At 40.5% G+C, this 20,497-nt stretch overlaps 1 protein-coding gene across 1 annotated transcript in view; it reads left to right on the forward strand.

Annotated features, from left to right (window-relative positions):
- The window catches only part of LOC120870274, a 69,031-nt gene that overhangs the window by 44,922 nt on the left and 3,612 nt on the right, over nt 1-20,497 (forward strand). Inside the window, 5 exon segments of the mRNA XM_040249894.1 lie at nt 355-574; nt 8,255-8,417; nt 8,670-8,738; nt 16,167-16,583; nt 17,229-17,370. Coding sequence (XP_040105828.1) covers nt 355-574; nt 8,255-8,417; nt 8,670-8,738; nt 16,167-16,583; nt 17,229-17,370 — 1,011 coding nt within the window.

Genomic DNA, 20,497 nt, shown 5'->3' on the forward strand with positions numbered 1-20,497 from the left:
ATATCCATTTTCTGTGCCTCATATCCCCCATCTGTAAAACAGTGGTAACATGGTGTCTACCTCAAAAAGTAGGAATTACACAAGGGACCAAATGTCTTGTGTTTAGAATAGTGCCTGCACATAGTAAATACTGTTAGTATTAGGCTAGACCAATAGTGCTGTTAAGTCTTTTTGTTCATCAAAATGCATCATGTTCAGCATTTCTTCCCCTCAAAGCTGCTTAAATTAGTTGAGTGGTTATTTTATCTTCATGAATTCACTGCAGCAACTGTTACTGTTGTGTATGTGTTTTCCCGTAATGCTAACCATTAGCCTAATTCTGAACTGCTCCTTAAATACCTAACCCAATCCCAGCCCGGAGGGTCCCACCCGACGGAGAACACCATCCGCGTCGCCCTCACTTGGGCACTCACCCACCAGCCCTCGACTCCCGGCGGTTTCCAGCCCCTGGCGCCGGGCCCAGCTCGCAGAGGCCGACCCCGGGAGCTCTGGAACCGTTAGCTACCGGAAGTGGCCGGGACGCGCGAGAGCGCGAGGAAAGAGGCTGGTCTTTTGCGGATCCAGAAGCACTGAGGTTGGCGCCTGGGAAGGGGCTCAGGACCCCCGGTTGGGGAAGCAGAGAACCGCTTGAGGGATCCGAGAACTCCGTCATTTAAGTGGGTTCTTGGGAGCGAAAGGAAGTAGGTCATCTTTCCAACATGAACTTGAAATAAGTCATGTTCTTCTATACCGTCCTCTTTCTCATTTTCGCTGTTTTACACACCTCATTTTTGGATTCCTAGAGAAGGCTTTCTGATTAAAGTGAAATCTGAACCAGACCTTGAAGGATGGACAGAGTTTAGATAAGTGCAGAGTAGTAGGAAGTGTACTTCTAACAGAAGAGTCAGTATGAGCAAAAGTGTGATACTGAGTGAAATAGCAGATAGGAGAATCAAGCCACCCTCTATTAAGTCAAACATTAAAGAGATTTGCAGAAATGTGAAATGATTCCACCCCTTTTACTTTTTTTGTAAACACAGATAAACTTCATAAAATATTAAAGTAACATAAAATATGTTACCTAACATGTAATGGGTACCTTACTGTTATTTTAAAGAAAAACTTTAATTCCTCAGCTTTAATTTCCAACACAGCAAATCTTGTTTTATGTGACCCATGTAAACAAACTCTTTGGAGTCCTCACTAGTTTTTAAGAATATAAAAGGAGTCATGAGACCAAAATATTTGAGAATATGCTATTCCATTCGCTATATGAAGTGATGCTTCTGAAACTAAAATGTAGAGCAACTATGGAAAATGCAGGAACACCTTGACACCCTAGGTGTGGAAAATGTTTGGAGTCTTACTAGAAACATGTCATCTGCTTATACAAACAGGGAAAGTATGAGTGACCAGAGTCTTAACATTTTTTTGTATTCTGGTGGGTCTTTCATTGCTGTTGGACCTAGTGACTCAGGAAGTTAAAAATATGTTCTAAACCCTGGTGTGGCTAATTCTAGTAGTGATTTTAAAGGGTTAAAAGTTTATTTTTCATAGTAAGAAGTCAATAGGTGTTGCATATTTTGAACTGTGTTCAAAAAGTTTATTTTTCATAGTAAGAAGTCAATAGGTGTTGCTTCCTTTAATGGACTGGAACCTGGTGGTCAGGAGTCGACTGATAAGAAAGTAAAGGAGAGAGAAAGAGGCTGATATTCCTTGATTTACACAGAAAGCCAATAAAGCCCCCACACGGGGCTTGCTCTGTTCATGAAGGCCTCAGGAACCGTCTGGATGGGGTGAAGGTGCAGAGTGCCTTCTCGAGAGGGTCTTAGAACCCCGGGCAGGAAAGTGAACTCAGAGAGCCTCTGCGCTCCAGGGGATCAGCCTGAAAAAGAGAGAGAGGGAAAGAGAGGGAGAGAAAGAAAGACACAGGGACCAGAGCTCTGATGGAGCAAAGGTGTTTTAATCAACATAGTGTGGGCATATATACTGTCTTACAAGGTCTTTACTCTCAGCAAAGATAAAGGTTAAAATTCCAGACTTACAAAACACAGGTGATCCATATTAAAGAGAGAGAGTTGTAAACAATCACTTTTACCGTACGGTTCACAAGAAGGAAGAGGGTGCTTATCACCATATAGAAAAACTAACGAAGGAAATGCCTGGATCCCTCAGCCCCTGGGAGAGGCTTGCCTCTCCTCTTAATTCCTGAGTAAGGAACAGAGAATTCCTGACAGATACAAAACAGCACACAGGAACCCTCCTGTTAAATGCTTCCTGACAAATCGGTAATATATCTGTACTTTAATAATTCAAGAAATGGTAGTGTTAACATGTTATTTTTAAATGTGGAGGTTAATAAAAAAGTAAACAGAGTTAAAGTGGTTGCCTCTGGGGAATAGATATTGATAACAAAAGGGAAGAGTGAGGCCTGGTGTTTATCACACCATAAGCCTCAGAGTACTATTAACTTTATTTACTTTTTAAAAATATCTTTTTATTAGTAAAATGCACAAATCAGAGGTGCAACTCAATGAATTTTTATAATATGTGCAACCATGTAATTACAACTCCAACCCATAGTAAACATTGTTTTATCTTCTGTCACCACAGATATTAATCTTGATATTAATTTTACTTAAGTGCTCACACAAGGCTACTTTTATTCAACGTGATAGGTAGGAAGTTAGACATGAGTAACTGGAGGGGAGGCCTGGCTGAAAAGGATGCCATCTGATCTCTAAACTCCATCCCAGACACACCCAGGAGAGCTCACAGATATCCTACAAAATAACCACAGAGACATTTCAACTCCTACATATGGGTCCTAGGCACACAGTAGATACAAAATAACCAGAGACTTCCCCAAGTAACCTTAGACCATTCAGTTCAGTTCAGTCACTCAGTCGTGTCCAACTCTTTGCGACCCCATGAATCACGGCACGCCAGGCCTCGCTGTCCATCACCAACTCCCTGAGTTCACTCAAACTCACATCCATCGAGTCGGTGATGCCATCCAGCCATCTCATCCTCTGTTGCCCCCTCTTCGTCCTGCCCCCAGTCCCTCCCAGCATCAGAGTCTTCTCCAATGAGTCAACTATTCGCATGACGTGGCCAAAGTACTGGAGTTTCAGCTTTAGCATCATTCCTTCCAGTGAACACCCAGGACTGATCTCCTTTAGAATGGACTGGTTGAATCTCCTTGCAGTCCAAGGGACTCTCAAGAGTCTTCTCCAACACCACAGTTCAAAAGCATCAATTCTTTGGCGCTCAGCTTTCTTCACAGTCCAACTCTCACATCCATACATGACTACTGGAAAAACCATAGCCTTGACTAGACGGACCTTAGTTGGCAAAGAAATGTCTCTGCTTTTCAATATGCTATCTAGGCTGGTCATAACTTTCCCTCCAAGGAGTAAGCGTCTTTTAATTTCATGGCTGCAATCACCATCTGCAGTGATTTTGGAGCCCAGAAAAATACTGTTTCCCCATCTATTTCCCATGAAGTGATGGGATCAGATGCCATGATCTTAGTTTTCTGAATGTTGAGCTTTATGCCAACTTTTTCACTCTCCTCTTTCACTTTCATCAAGGGGCTTTTTAGCTCCTCTTTACTTTCTGCCATAAGGGTGGTGTCATCTGCATATCTGAGGTTATTGATATTTCTCCCAGCAATCTTGATTCCAGCTTGTGCTTCTTCCAGCCCAGCGTTTCTCATGATGTATTCTGCATATAAATAAGCAGGGTGACAATATACAGCCTTGACGTACTCCTTTTCCTCTTTGGAACCAGTCTGTTGTTCCATGTCCAGTTCTAACTGTCATGGCCAAGATAATCACAATGGTGTGATCACTCACCTAGAGCCAGACATCCTGGAATGTGAAGTCAAGTGGGCCTGAGAAACTATCTCTATGAACAAAGCTGGTGGAGGTGGTGGAATTCCAGTAGAGCTATTTCAAATCCTGAAAGATGATGCTGTCAAAGTGCTGCACTCAATATGCCAGCAAATTTGGAAAACTCAGCAGTGGCCACAGGACTGGAAAAGGTCAGTTTTCATTCCAATCCCAAGGAAAGGCAATGCCAAAGAATGCTCAAACTACTGCACAATTGCACTCATCTCACACGCTAGTAAAGTAATGCTCAAAATTCTCCAAGCCAGGCTTCAGCAATATGTGAACCGTGAACTTCCAAATGTTCAAGCTGGTTTTAGAAAAGGCAGAGGAACCAGAGATCAAATTGCCAACATCTGCTGGATCATGGGAAATACAAGAGAGTTCCAGAAAAACATCTATTTCTGATTTATTGACCATGCCAAAGCCTTTGACTGTGTGGATCACAATAAACTGTGGACAGTTCTGAAAGAGACGGGAATACCAGACCACCTGAGAAACCTTAGGCCATTAAGGATTCATGAATATTCTGCATCTAATTATAACATAGAATTATGGGAAGACGTAAACAACACAACTTGCTGTCATATAACATAATTGTCACCCTGCCTTGGGTGTATGCCCATTTACATTCCCTTTCATTTATTGGTGGTGGGTGCAAGCCCTACTTTGCACTGGGTATAATCAAAAGGAGGAGACTGGAAGTATAAAATAGGGAAACCAACAGGGCTCAAAAGGAAGGATAAGGAGTGTTCCTTTAGGAGTATTGGACTAATGGAAGATCTATCTGCCTTTGTTTTTCTACCTTTTTTGGTCCATTGCTCCAGAAAAAGAAATAAACCAACATAACAAAATTTTTTGGATTTATCCATGTTGTTCATCTATCAGTGCTGTACTTAGTTGCTGAGTTGTGTCTCAGTCTTTGTGACCCAATGGGCTATAGCCCACCAGGCTCTTCTGTCCATGGGGATTGTCCAGACAAGAACACTGGAGTGGGTTGCTATGCCCTTCTCCAAGGGATCTTCCCAACTCAGGGATTGAACCCAGGTCTCCCACATTGCAGGCAGATTCTTTACCATCTGAGCCACCAGGAAAGCGTTATCTATCAGTAGCTGCTTTTAGTTTCTGACTGTATGATCAGTTTAGTTTCTGTTGTATGATCATAACAGTATTTGATTTTCTATTCTCCTTTTGATGAACTAATTTGGGCCTATTATGAATAATTATGAATTATGAATAAAGCTGCTATGGATTTTATGGTTTTATGTCTTAGGTAAAAATACCTAGGGGTGAAATTACTGGGCTATAATGTAGGCATTATTTAACTTTATTAAAAATTGCTATTTTTCAAACTAGGTGTACAATTTTCCACTCTCACTAGCAGTGTATAAGAGTTCAGTTGCTTCATATCCTCACTTCAGTTCAGTTCAGTTGCTCAGTCGTGTCTGACTCTTTGCGACCCCATGGACGGCAGCATGCCAGGCCTCCCTGTCCATCACCAACCCCCAGAGTTTACTCAAACTCATGTCCATTGAGTCGGTGATGCCGTCCAACCATCTCATCCTCTGTTGTCCTCTTCTCCTACCTTCAATCTTTCTTCAGTGTCTTTTCCAATGAGTCAGTTCTTCACATCAGATGGCCAAAGTATTAGAGTTTCAGCTTCAGCATCAGTCCTTCCAATGAATATTCAGGACTGATTCCCTTTAGGATGGACTGGTTGGATTTCCTTGCTATCTTATATCCTTTCAAGCACTCAGTATTGTCAGTCATTTTCATTTTAGCCATTCTAATGGATGTGTGGTGGTCTTAATTTTATATTCCCTTGATGAATAATGATTTTGAGTACCTTTTTATGAACTTATTGTTAATTCATATATCTTTGGTAAAGTGTGTGTCCATAACTTTTGCCTATTTACATTTGTTTTCTTATGATTGAGCTGTAAGAGTTCTTTATATATTCTGAATACCAGTTGTCAGAAATATGTATTGAAAAAATATTTTCCATTCTAAATGGAATATTTCCATCCTAAATATTTTCCATTCCATTTTTCATTTCTAAATTGTGCTTTTTGCTGAGCAGAAAATTTAAATTTTAATGAAGTCAAATTTAGCAATTTTATCTGTTATTATTAGTGCCTTATGAGAAATCTTTGCTTAGGTTACAACACTATTTCATTTCTACTACCTATGTATACAACTTTTATTTTAAAAAATTGTTTTTTAATGTAAAAATGAAACATAGCATAGTTCGGAGAAGGCAATGGCACCCCACTCCAGTACTCTTGCCTGGAAAATCCCATGGATGGAGGAGCCTGGTGGGCTGCAGTCCATGAGGTCGCTAAGAGTCAGACACAACTGAGCGACTTCACTTTGACTTTTCACTTTCATGCATTGGAGAAGGAAATGGCAACCCACTCCAGTATTCTTGCCTGGAGAATCCCAGGGACAGGGGAGCCTGGTGGGCTGCACAGAGTCGGACACGACTGAAGCGACTTAGCAGCAGCAGCAGCATAGTTCTAGTCTGTTGACAATTATTTTCAGTTTTCATCTCCGGTGGGAAGCAAAAACTATGAAATAACAGAAGTGTTTTGAAAGAGTTGAAACACTGTAACTTCTGTGTTTATTGTTATTTGTTTTATTGTGATGATTAGCTGACAAAACTCTTACAAGCAAATCAAAACTACTAAGGCTTAGTCTTGAGGACAGACAAGATATTTTTAAGTTAAGGTTGGGGACTGGATAGAAACATTGGTGGTGGTGGCTATCAGCAGGATCAGATAAGGAGGGAAAATTAAGATGAAAATTGGAGGGGCACCTGAAAATCCAGCATAAATGGATAGTTAGAAAAAATGTTAAAAGAATAAAAATGGGGACCAAAACAGCAACAAAAGTAAGACATTTTTCATGTGAAAATAAATCAAGGAAAACCTCCTTTAAAATGGAGTCAGGAAGCCCTGAAGGAGAGCTCTCACGCATGTACTAGTATTACAGCCTGCATAACCAGTAAGAATAAGGAAAATAAAAATTATCTTGTTGCTGCTGCTGCTGCTAAGCCGCTTCGGTCGTGTCCAACTCTGTGCGACCCCATAGACGGCAGCCCACCAGGCTCCCCCATTGCTGGGATTCTCCAGGAAAGAACACTGGAGTGGGTTGCCATTTCCTTCTCCAATGCATGAAAGTGAAAAGTGAAAGTGAAGTCGCTCAGTCGTGTCCGACTCCTAGGGACCCCAATGGACTGCAGCCTACCAGGCTCCTCCGTCCACGGGTTTTCCAGGCAAGAGTACTGGAGTGGGGTGCCGTTGCCTTCTCTTAAAATTATCTTAACAAGGTCCATTTCCGCTTATATGGAATTCTTTGTATAAAAGTCTGTCTGTCACAACTTCTTATTCATGATAAGAATATAAGTTTTCTTCTGATACGAGAGGACATTTTTCACAAGGGAATTTCCTCACCTGCTTTTAAGAAGAGCCCTCCCTGCCCCAGCCGCAATGCATTGACCACTGCTTGCAGCTATTAAGAAACGGCCATAACCTCCTTCTTCTCCAGCGAACTTTTATTCAAGACAGCCCTCCCCCAAACTAATAAAGTTGATCTTCCCTTTGTTTCTTGATCTTGCCTCTGAAACACCACGCCTTGCGTGACCCAAATAGCAATTCTCTGCTTTTCCTGCACAAACCCATTTTGCTCTTAAAATAATTGGCTGTTTGATTTTTAAGGCCAGCATCCACAACCACCGCCCCCAAATCCTGTGTAGTCTAAAAAGTTAAAATTTTAAGGGTGTATAAGGAAAGAACATGGATTTGAATTTGGGTTTTTCTAAATTTGTGGTATTGGAAATAGGGTCTACAACTTAAGTTTATGTCACAGATTACGTCATAATCCTAAACTTAAGTGAAGTCGCTCAGTCGTGTCCGACTCTTTGCGACCCCATGGGCTGTAGCCTGCCAGGCTCCTCCGTCCATGGAATTTCCCAGGCAAATCAGTTGCCATTTCCTTCTCCAGGGAATCTTCCCAACCCAGGGATTGAACCCAGGTCTCCCGCATTGTAGGCGGATACTTTTACCGGCTGAGCCACCAGGGAAGTCCCCTAAAGTTAATCCTAAACTCAGTACTAAAAAAGCTAAACTGCAAACCAAGTTTTGTAAGAGACTGCAGTTCATTAAAATAGGAAAGGGTGGAACATATGTAAAGCCTCGAAAGAATTCATATTTTCTATGAACCATGATAAACTGGAATTCCTCAAGAAATTTGCAGTCTACGTGGGAAGGTTGGATATGTTTATAGAGAGAGAACAATAAAGTGCAGGGATATCTAACCCGGCCAAACGCGTCTAGTTAGTTAGCATCATAAGGATCCTTAACGTGCATCCTCCACCGCTACCCCAGCTACCGCCTGCTCCCAGCCCTGACCTCCGCAAGCCCTCAGATCAGCTTCCGGGGAACCTTTAAGTCCCCAGAGAGCGTGCGGAACGGGGTCGTTGGGCCAAGTGCGCGAGGCGGAAGTGACACCACAGTCCGTTATTCCTCACAACTTTCCCGGCGCCTTATGGTAGCGTGCAACCCTGCGACGCGTAGACGAAACAGGACAGCGAGGCCTAGCGTTCGGTTTTCAGGGCGGTGGTGGCCCAGTTGGCTCATTGGTCCGACCATAGAGCTTTCAGACCTCCAGGATTCCTAGAGAGCTCCCGGAAGTGGCTTGGGGCAAGATGCATGTTGGCCGGCGGTGTGCCTCCTCACGTCTGGAAGTTAGGGGCTGGAGGGTCCTGGGCCAGGTGCTGCTTTCGCACCTCTCTTCTTGCAGCCGTTCCTGTGGGTCTGTCCACCGTTTGTAGCATCCCTTCCCCAGCGCGGGCCGCCCCTGGAATTCACGGTGAGTACAGTCCGGCCTTGGGCCGGAGGAAACAGGAACGCTTTGTGGCCAGACCAGGCCGCTGCTGAGGACAAGCCTGAGGGGTCTGGAGAGGGGCCCTGAGCCGAGGTCTGCGCCCCGGGGTGATTCGGTCGGTTAAGGGTCGCTTTGGTTGCCAGCGCAGGCCGAGTCCGCGTGCCCAAACTTTTTGCTAAGGAACCTTCAGTGAAGATACGCTTTCTTCATCGCTAATTGTTTGTGGTGTTATTTGCAGTCCAGTCTTATTTGTCTTAAAATAGAAAACTATCCCTTTGTTATCTTTTATTGACCACTGTCCACTATTTGAATTGTTTTTATTTAACAATTTTGCATTTCCGTCACAATTGTCATTAAAATATATATATACATATAAACTCCCAGTTGTCCTTGGAAACCTGTTTTTCCTGCTTAGCTTGTTTTGCTCTCTGTAGTGTATTCAGAAAATGACAAGTGTGTTGACTGGATAATATACAACGAAACAGTTTTGACGACTTCGCGGTAATATAAAATTCAACCTTATTCAGGACACTTTGTTTATTAAAGCTAGTTGAAGCAGATGCCTGAAAACTCTTTAGGAGGGGCCCCATTTCCGATATTCAGGTGACTCATGAATAACTTTTGTCACTACCACCTCTAAAAAATACATATTTCTGTTTGATTAGTTCAGTTAAGTATATTTATGCAGTAATCATAGTTTTAGCAAATGCATACATATTTTGAATTCTGCTGTAGTTAAGTGTAAAATGTGGATGTTAAAATATTCAACTGACACAACTTGAGATACCTATAAAACACAGTGTTTGCTTCACCTTGATTTTTAAAGCCTGGAAAATACCTTTGCTTGGTTTTATTTTCAGCTCCCAAACATCCCAAATTAGACTGAAATTAGTCTAAAGGAAGAAAGCATTCTTTCTTCATCTATTAAAAAGGTAATGGTGTTAAAACGTGTCTTCAGTAGTTCACAAGATTATTGCATTAAAGATGAGAAGAAGCTTTAAAGATTTTTTAAATTTCCTAAATCAATAAAATTGATGAAGTATTCTTAAAAGAGAATGTAAGAAGCAGTCTTTATCCACACAGTGCTTACCAACTTAATTTAAATACAGGAGTATAACACAAAAAACTGTTTGAGAGGAAGGTATTATATTTATAGTAGACTAATTTCGTAGTACATATCTTTGTACTTGGTTATAGGCTGTAACTTTCAAAAACTGTCTGATTGAAGAGGGACGAGACCAAAACAGGAAAATTAGCTACTAAAAAGAATAATCAAATGGATAATGGACAAGATTGTTGGTTGATGTGGTTTGAAATATGAACAAACCTAATAGTTAGATGACTCCCATCAGTTTCACTGTTGAGACTTTTTAAAATATCATTTAGTACTATACTACTATTTTAAAATCAACAGTGTAAAGTTCTTGAATGATGCACACTTAATATTGAAACTTTTTATAGCTAATATTGTTGAGTATTGATTATAAGGTGGAAGGTGGCCAGTAGTTCAGTAATTAAAGATGAACCTTGACTTTAGGAAATTCGTAAGAAAACATGGTGAAACTATAACTATGCATTCAAAACAATTAGAGCTTAGAATTCATGTCCCATAGTAAGGAATTTATTAACTTTTTATTTACTTTCTAAATGACTTATTTTAAAAACCATGGATGTTGGTCCTGTGTGTTCAAAACTAAAGTGTCTATCTTTACCCCTTATCTCATACCCTCCACAAAATCTCAGCCTTTGCTGAGACTGGGAGATTTCACCCTTTCCTCAAATCTCTGTACCAGGAAATTCCCCCACTTCTCTGTAAAGTTATTATCTATGAATTAAACCCTTTGTTGTTCCATATTTAATCTTATCTCTTGCTCCTTGGTTTCTCCATCTGTACTTTTCCTCACCAAACTGTTGTTACCAGTCTGTCTTGATTTTAAAGATAATTTTTCAAATTCTCTTCCTTTTCTGTCCACACTCTGTAAGTAGGGATTCTTAACCTTCCTGGAGTTCTTTGGAGGATGTTTGATGTATGAACACTGAAAATGTAAACTTTTGTGTGTATGGGCTTTTTTATGGAAAAAAGTGCTGTGTTTCATTAGTTTGAGTGGCTTTGAGCCAACTTTACCCTACTCTCTTGGCCTCAGATTCCTGAAAGATAGAGACACTGACTTGAAGACTCATGTCAGTAACAATATGTAATCTGATTTCTAAGTGCCAGTCTCTTCTTTCCCTTGGTGGACTACAGATCTATGATTTTATCTTGATATTACCATTTCTTGCCAATTGCTTTTGGATATGCCTCCTTTAGTTATGCTATTCTCTATTCTCTACAGTGCTGCCTTCAGTTACATTTTCTCCAGGCCCTTGTCCACGATGTTGCCATTGTGATCTTTCTGGCCTACAAATATGTAATAAGTTACAAAGAGATACAAAGAAAAAGATCACTGTCACAAAAACCATGACCATGGGCAGACATTTGCAGTACATACTCTATGCTATGCTAAGTCACTTCAGTCGTGTCCAACTCTGTGCCACCCCATAGACATCAGCCCACCAGGCTCCCCCGTCCCTGAAATTCTCCAGGCAAGAACACTGGAGTGGGTTGCCATTTCCTTCTCCAGTGCATGAAAGTGAAAAGTGAACGAAAGTGAAGTCACTCAGTCGTGTCCAACTGTTAGCCACCCCATGGACTGCAGCCTACCAGTCTCTTCCATCCATGGGATTTTCCAGACAAGAGTACTAGAGTGGGGTGCCATTACCTTCTCCGGCATACTTTATACAATGTGATAAATCCTGTGGCTAGACCTTGCAAAAAATAACTTGGCAAAAATGAGCACCTTAATTTTCCAGGGTGGGGGATGTTGGCAGCTGAGGAGTGGGGTCAACAGGGAAGACCTGATTTAAAAGGTCTGAGACCTTTAAGTTAGAGTTCAGTGATTTCTGCAACACTAGGGTTTAACAGCCATAACACTGACACTTTTAACCAGATCATTCTTTCTATGGAGAATTATGTTATGCATTGTAGGATGTTTAATCACATCTCTGGCCTCTACCTGCTAGCTACTAGTAGCATCGCTTCCCAAATGTTTCCAGACATTGCTAAATATCTGGGATATGGGAGGATTTGAGAACCACTGAGCTAAAGAGCTCTACAGTAGAATGGAGATAGGAGAAAGCCACATTTGGAAAAGGCTGTATGAATGAGAAAGAAAAGAAAGTGCAAGTAAAGTAGCTCAGTCATATCCGACTCTTTGCGACCCCATGGACTGTAGCCTACCAGGCTCCTCTGTCCGTGGATTTTCCAGGCAAGAGTACTGGAATGGGTTGCTAATTCCTTCTCCAGGGGATCTTCTTGACCCAGGGATCAAACCCGGGTCTCCTGCATTGTAGGCAGATTCTTTTACCCTCTGAGCCACCTGGGAAGCCCTGTAAAGGAAAGTTTATAGCAGATAAAGCAAGACAGTTTTATGTATCATAAAGGGCCTTGCATTCCGTGCTGAAGAGTTAAGTTCCTTATTGAAAGATGGCGTGCTGTGATTCATGGGGTTGCAAAGAGTCGGACACGACTGAGCGACTGAACTGAACTAAGGAGGTGAGTTGTATTACATATGTGTTAAAACAGTCTCTCTAGCAGTGTATTTAGTTTGATAGGGCTGCCATAACATAGTACCACAAACTGGATGGCTTCCACAGAAATTTATTCTCCCATAGTTACGATGGCCGAAAGTCCAAGGTCAATGTGATAGCAAGCTCATATTCTCCTAACTTCTGATTGTTACTGACGATCCTTGGCATTCCTTGACTTGAAACTGCATAACTTCATCTCTGCCTCCCTAGTTATATGACTGTCTTCTGTCTTCACATGGCCTTCTCTTTGTATGTGTCAATCTCCATGTCTCTTCTCTTATTATAAATATACTAGTCATATTGGCTTAAAGGCCTACCCTATTCCAATATATAAAAGTGTCTGCCTACAATGCTGGAGACCCGGGTTCAAGCCCTGGGTCGGGAAAATCCCCTGGAGAAGGAAATGGCAACCCACTCCAGTATTCTTGCCTGGAAAATCCCATGGATGGAAGAGCCTGGTAGGCTACAGTCCATGGGGTCTCAAAGAGTCGGATATAACTGAGCGACTTTACTTTCACTTTCACTCCAGTATAACTTCATCTTAATTTGATTAAAACTGCAAAGACTGTATTTCCAAATAAGGTCACATTCACAAGTACCAAGGGTTAGTACCTCAACATATTTTTTTTTGCAGGGACACAATTCAACCCACAATAAGCAGCTTTATGGAACATGAAGAAAAGCATAACCAAGGGCAGAAAGATCACTTACCACTACTACTGCAGGCAAGAGTGATGCCAGATACCAAAGGTGAAAGTCGTAGGCGTATATCCCACAAAGAAACAGGCCCCTGTAATTGAATAAGTCTAAAGACTCGGGCCTTATATGTAAAACTTAACTGCTCAACAAATACAAATACAGTCTGTGTTGAGTATTATAAATAATAGCCCTCTAATCTTCCATTCTATCAATAAGATAAAAGATAAGGATCTCTACTCATAGGAAATATAGAATTAAGTTAGAAAGTCAAAACTCCTTTGTGACTAATAATACACAATTATGGCAAAAATAACATTGAAGTGATACTTGTGTAACAGATATGTAGACTAAGAGGGAAATCACTTCCAATTGGAATCATTAAGAAAGGATTTTAAAGAAGAAAGCATTTTATCCAGTCCTTTGAGAATAGATAGTTTGAGTATTAATGAAATAAATTAGAAAACTTAAATAAATAGACATACCATGTTTATGAGATGGGAAACAATACTCTTTAGATGTTACTTGTCTCTCAACTGAACTATAGAATCAACACAAATTCTATTCCAGGAGTTTTGGGTTTTTTTTTTTAGAAGACAGTTATAAAATTTATATCAAAAGGCAACAGAACTAGAAAAACTAAAATAATTCTGAAAATGAACAACAAAGTTACAGGACTCTTAGTAATTTATTTCAAGATTTAAAAAGCCACAACTGTCAAGACAGTTCGTATTGGTGAAAGGAATAACATATACATCAGTGGAACAAAGTAGAGATTCCAGAAGGAGATCCACACATACAGTCCATTGATTTTTGACAAAGATACAAAGACAATTCAATACGTAAAGTTTAATCTTTTCTGCAGATAGTGCTGCAACAATTTGATATCTGTATGAACCTCCATCCATACTTCAAACTCTGAACAAAAACTAACTTAAAAGCGATCATAAACCTAAAAGTAAAAATTTAAACTATAATCTTTGAGTCCTTGGATTAAGCAAAAACTTCTTAGATATGACAACTATAGTACAATCCCTAAAAGTTGACAAATTAAATTTCAAAAAATTATGAATTTCTGTTCTTAAAAAGGCACTGTTAAAAGAATGGAAAGGAGGAGATATTTGCAAGTCATCTTTCATAAAGGACTTGTATCCAAAATATGTAAAGAATTCTCAAACGTCAATTATTTTAAAAAATCGAATTCTAAATATAGGAAAACATCAAAGAAGATGCAGTTGTCGCTTGGTATCCATGGGGGATTGGGTCCAGGACCCTCTTGGATACTAAAATTTGTTGATGTTCAAGTCTTATGTAAAATATAGTAGTCTTTGCATATAACCTACGCACATCCTCCTGTATACTTTAAATCATCTCTAGATTACTTATAATCCCTAATAAAATACAAATGCTTTGTAAATAGTTGGTGATATGTGGCAAATTAATGTTTTGCCTTTGGAACTTTCTGTAACTTCCCCCCTCCCCAAATATCTTTGATCCCTGATTGACTGAATCCAGGGATGTGGAACCCATGGATTTGAAGGACCAATTATATGAATGGCAAATAAGCACAGGAAAGGATGCTCAGCATTATTAGTCAGTAGAGAAATGCAAATTAAAACCTTATGAAATACCACTATGTCTTTTAGAATACCAAAATCTATGTGTATGTGTATATCTATATGTGTATGTGTGTGTTTCAAATGCTGGTCAGAATGTAGAACAATTGCAGTTCTCACATATTGCTAGTGGAATGCAAAATATGATAGCCACTTTGGGAAACAGTCTGGCAGTCTCTCATAAAGTTATCCATATACTTACCTTATGACCCAGCAGTTTTTTGGTTTTTTTTTCTGGATATTTACCCAGGAGAAATGTTCACACAAAAATTCATATGCAGATACTTATAGTGGCCTCATTGGTAATCATCAAAAACTGGAAGCAACTGAGATAGTGGAAATTAGAGAATGGATAAACATTTATCCATATAAGGAATAAGAGGGCTTGCTAGGTGGCATTAGTGGTAAAGAACCCACCTGCAGTGCAGGAGACGTAAGAGACACAGGTTCTGTCCCTGGGTTGGGAAGATTCCCCAGAGGAGGGCACGGCAATCCACTCCAGTATTCTTGCCTGGAGAATCCCATGGACAGAGGAGCTTGACGGGGTATGGTCCATGGGGTTGCAAAGAGTCAGACACGACTGAAGCAAATCGTCATTGGAAGTCCACTGGTGAATGCCTGCCGTGCCGTGCTATATAAGGAGTAAACTGATACATATACTAACGTTGACGACTCAAGTACAATATGCTAGAAGATATGCCAGACTCAAAAGGCTACGTACTGTATGATTTTATTTCTAAAACATTCTGTGTCATTAGTTTGTGGGACTAGATTTGGGGGTTGCAAGTGTTGATAGGGCATCCAGGTTCCTTAGAGGTGCAGGACCTGTGCCCTAGAGAAGACTTTACAGAACTTGAAATAAAGTCCATAGTAGAAGTTAGTGTGGAGACGAGGGAGTTGGGAGTGGGGTTGGGGGGTGGAGCACGGGATAAGGAATGTTAAGTGGAGAAGAGAAAAGTGTTAGGACCTTTCTTGACAATACCTTTAGCTGTATTATGTGGAAATTAGTCTCTTGTTGAGAGTGAGGGGCAGATTAAGAGCTGCAGTGTGTCGAAACAGTATAGCTGGTATAGCAAATGCTGAAAGGAATCAAATCAGCAGCACTGAGTGTCAGATGAGATGAAATATGGAATTTCAATTAGACCCAGTCTACATGGTTTCCTGACTTTGTTTAGCCATGTTCCACATCCCCAGGAGAGAAAGAAGGAATTCCCAGATGGAATTGGCATGGCAGAAGGCTAAGAAGGCAAGGAGTTATTTCTGGAGAGGATCACTTAAATGACATCCATGTCATGGTAGGGAACTTCTTAAGATATCTCAGTAAATTATTGTGACCTTTGTCTTGCCTTTACACTATTTGTCATTTTCTGTCCCCAAAGAAGTACCCTTAAAGAAGAGGCCCTCAGAAGGTTCTTCTCTTAAGAAGATAAAGAAACGTAGTAGAAACGAGTCTCCTGAGCTTTTCTGGCCCTAAATGGCAGCAGAATCAAGAAAGTCTTTAGCCCCATCCCCACAAGACCAGGTTCCTGAAGAGGACCTTGTAATTGTCAAGGTAGAGGAAGATCATGGTTGGGACGAGGAATCAAGTCTACATGAAAATAACCCTCCTGGCCAAGAGCTGTTCCGCCTACGCTTCAGGAAGTTATGCTACCAAGAGACACTAGGGCCCCGAGAAGCTCTGATCCAACTCCGCGCACTTTGCCATCAGTGGCTGAGGCCAGATTTGAACACCAAGGAGCAGATCCTGGAGCTGCTGGTGCTAGAGCAGTTCTTGACCATCCTGCCTGAGGAGCTCCAGACTCTGGTGAAGGAACATCAGCTAGAGAATGGAGAGGAAGTGGTGACCCTACTGGAGGATTTGGAAAGGCAAATTGATATATTGGGACGGCCGGTACGTAGAAGGAGGTGGGCATGCTGTGACTGTGAAGAGTCCAGGGAGCTGGGTGGAGGGACATTGATATAAAGTGGGAGAATAAATGCTGAGCATGAGTTCTGTTATAGGAGAATGAAAATTGTTATAGTGTGGCATGGCTTCTATTATAGAGTTCTTTTTATTCTTGTAAAGGATATAAATCCATTTTTTTAATCCTCATAACATTCCTGCAGTTGTATTATTGTTCTGTTTGCCAGATGGGAAACTGATGCATAGAGAACTTATTTTCCAGGGGCAACCAAATAACTAAAGATAGATCTGAAGCCAGAACTCAGATTTCCTAGTTTCTTATTAAAATTTTTTTCCGCTGAAGAGTACAGCTTTAAGTTGCTGTTTATCATTCTTCCCCTTTCTTGAGAGTACAAAGTATCAGCAGTTTGTGCATCAAGGAGGGCATCAGCAGAAATCTTTTTCTTCAGTGCTAAGCATAAATGATGCCTTTCTGTGCGAATCAGCATGTTTGTGTTCCTTACTGCCCCTTGGAAGTAATTAAGATTCTGCTTTTTCCTTCCCCCATATGTATTCCTTTAGATGTGCTTTTTCTTACATTGTTCACTTCATTTCTCAGAGGGATTCCTTGTAATGCAACTGTCTTGTCTCCAGGTCCCAGCTCGTGCACATGGACATAGGGTACTCTGGGAGGAGGTGATGCATTCAGAATCTGCACCGGAGCCTCCAGATACTCAGCTCCAACCTGTGGCAACTCAGCACAAATCTGCAGTCCTCCAAGGGCCACACGATAGAGGTGAGGAACCAGATTTCACTGCTGAGGAGTGAGGAAGTGAAAAGGAAGAAAGTACATTCAGGATACCTGTCTAGTTCCTTGAACCAAGAACTAGAATCTGCTGTTTACAGACTGGTCATAAGATCTGATTTAAATTTCATCTAGGCTTCAAATACAGACTGTCAGTCCCAGTGGTAAATTCAAGAACAAATGAAAGAATTTGGGGATTTTATAGCTTCATATGTTTCTGTTACCACAGTGTATTTACTGCATAGGCATAGGCATTTTTAGATTTTGTTGGTATTACATGCCATTTTCTTTGTATTTCAGTATGTATTTTCTTAAACAAGAGCATTTTCATAGATACCTCAATGAATTGATCACAGTTAGGAAATACTCATATTTTGCCAGCTGTCCCAAAGTTTTTCCAGAGTCTAGTCCAGGATCATACTTTGCAATTAGTTGTCCTGTCTCTTTACTCTCCTTTTACTTGGAATAGTTCCTCAGCCTTTCTATGCCTTCCATAATCTTGAATTTGTGAAGAGTACAAGTCAATTATTTTGTAGAATGACAACATTTGAGTTTGTGTGATGTTTTCTCATATTTAGATTCAAATTGTGTCCATTTGGCAGGAACACCTCACAAGTGATTTTGTATCCTTCTCAGGAATATGACAGGAATTTGTCTATTGTTGGTAGTGTTTTTTTCAATGACTTACTTAAAGTTGTTCTTGCTAGGCTTTTGTTACTGTTTTTCCCTTTGTAATTAATAAGTAATTTCTGGGGATATACTCTTGAGTACAGACTATCAGTAAATACCCTGGTCTTCGTCAAACTTTTGTTGCTGAAACACTAGTTTTAGTATTTGCTGATGCGCCTTCATTGAATCAATGATTGCTAAAGTGATTATTTTCTGTTATTTTCTATCATTGTTGTTCAGTCGCTAAGTCATGTCCAGCTCTTTGTGACCCCATAGATTTCAGCATGCCAGGCTTCCCTGTCCTTCAGTGTCTCCTGGAGTTTGCTCAAATTCATCTCCATTGAGTCAGTGATGCCATCTAACCCTCTCATCCTCTATTGCTCCTTCTCCTCCTTTGCCTTCAGTCTTTCCCAGCATCAGGGTCTTTTCTAGTGAGTTGGCTCTTCACATCAGGTGACCAAAGTATTGGAGTTTCAGCTTCAGCATCAGTCCTTCCAATGAATGTTCAGGGTTGATTTCCTTTAGAATTCACTGGTTTGATCTCCATGCAGTCCAGGGGACTTTTCAAGAGTCTTCTCCAGCACCATAATTTGAAATCATCAATTCTTTGGTGCTCAGCCTTCTTCATGGTCCAACTCTCACATCCATACATGACTACTAGACAAACCTCAGCTTTGACTAGACAGACCATTGTCAGTAAAGTGGTCTTTGCTTTTTAATATGTTGTTTAGGTTTGTCATAGCTTTCCTTCCAAGGAGCAAGTGTCTTTTAATTTCATGGCTGCAGTCACCATCTACAGTGATTTTTGGAGCCCAAGAAAAGAAAATCTGTCACTGCTTCTACTTTTTTCCCTTCCATTTGCCATGAAGGATGCCATGATCTTAGTTTTTTGAGTGTTGAGTTTCAAGCCAGCTTTTTCACTCTCCTCTCACTCTCATCAAGAGGCTTTTTAGTTCCTCTTCACTTTCTGCCATAAGGGTAGTGTTGTCTGCATATCTGAGGTTGTTGATATTTCTCCCAGCAATCCTGATTCCCACTTGTGATTCATCCAGCCTGGCATTTCACATGATGTATTCTGCATATAAGTTAAATAAACAGTGACAATATACAGCCTTGTTATACTCCTTTCCCAATTTTGAAACAGTCAGTTGTTCCATGTGAGATTGTAACTGTTGCTTCTTGACCCATATACAGGTTTCTGAGAAGACAGGTAAGATAGTCTGATATTCCCATGTCTTTAAGAATTTTCCACAGTTTGCTGGATACACACAGTCCAAGGCTTTCGCATAGTCAAGGAAGCAGAAATAGGTGCTTTTCTGGAATTCCTGTGCTTTCTGTATGATCCAGTGAATGCTGGCAATTTGATCTCTGGTTCCTCTGCCTTTTCTAAATCCGACTTGTATAAGTTCTCGGTTCACATACTGCTGAAGCCTAGTTTGAAGGATTTTGAGCATTACCTTACTAGCCTGCGAAATAAGCACAATTGTCCAGTAATTTGAACATTCTCTGGCATTGCTCTTCTGTGGAATTGGAATGAAAACTGACCTTTTCCAATCCTGTGGCCACTGCTGAGTTTTCCAAATTTTCTGACATACTGAGTGTAACACTTTAACAGCATCATCTTTTAAGATTTTAAATAGCTCAGCTAGAATTTCATCACCTCCACTAGCTTTGTTTGTAGTAATGCTACCTAAGGCCCACTTCACTTCACTTGTCAGGTCTAGGTAAATGACCACACAACCATGGTTATCTGGGTCATTAAGATTTTTTTTGTATAGTTCTTCTGTGCATTCTTCCTTTCTCTTAATCTCCTCTACCTCTGTTAGTTTCTGTCCTTTATCATGTCCATCCTTGCACATGAAATGTTCCCTTGATAGCTCCAGTTTTCTTAAAGAAATCTCTAGTCTCCCATTCTGTTGTTTCCTCTACTTCTTTGCATTGTGCATCGAAGAAGGCCTTCTTACCTCTCTTTGGTATTCTCTGGAACTCTGCATTCTGTTGGGTATATCTTTCCCTTTCTCCCTTGCTTTTCACTTCTGTTTTTTTCTCAGCTATTTGTAAAGCCTCCTCAGACAACCATTTTGCCTTCTTGGATTTCTTTTTCTTTGGGATGGTTTTGGTCACTACCTCCTGTACAATGTTTTTACATTTATTTGTTTATTGTAATGGAGAGTGTTCCCTTCTTCTCCCATTTTATTTTATTCATTTTTTTATTTATCAATATGTACTCATAAATTCATTTTTTTTTCTTTCTGTTATTTTCTTTATCTTGATGCCTAAATTGTCTCAGAGTTGGCCATGGGAGGCCTCTTCCATCTGACTCCTGCGTCCTATTGAGTTTTCTCCATCATTTTTGTGAATTTTCTTACTTTTTTACAGAACAAGATGTTCTAGTCTCATATCATACTTGCACTGTGTTTCTTATTTTTTTATCTATGTGGTTTCATAG

This window comes from Oryx dammah, unplaced genomic scaffold (assembly GCF_014754425.2).
Source record: "Oryx dammah isolate SB20612 unplaced genomic scaffold, SCBI_Odam_1.1 HiC_scaffold_11, whole genome shotgun sequence".
In the NCBI taxonomy this organism is placed as follows: Eukaryota; Metazoa; Chordata; class Mammalia; order Artiodactyla; family Bovidae; genus Oryx; species Oryx dammah.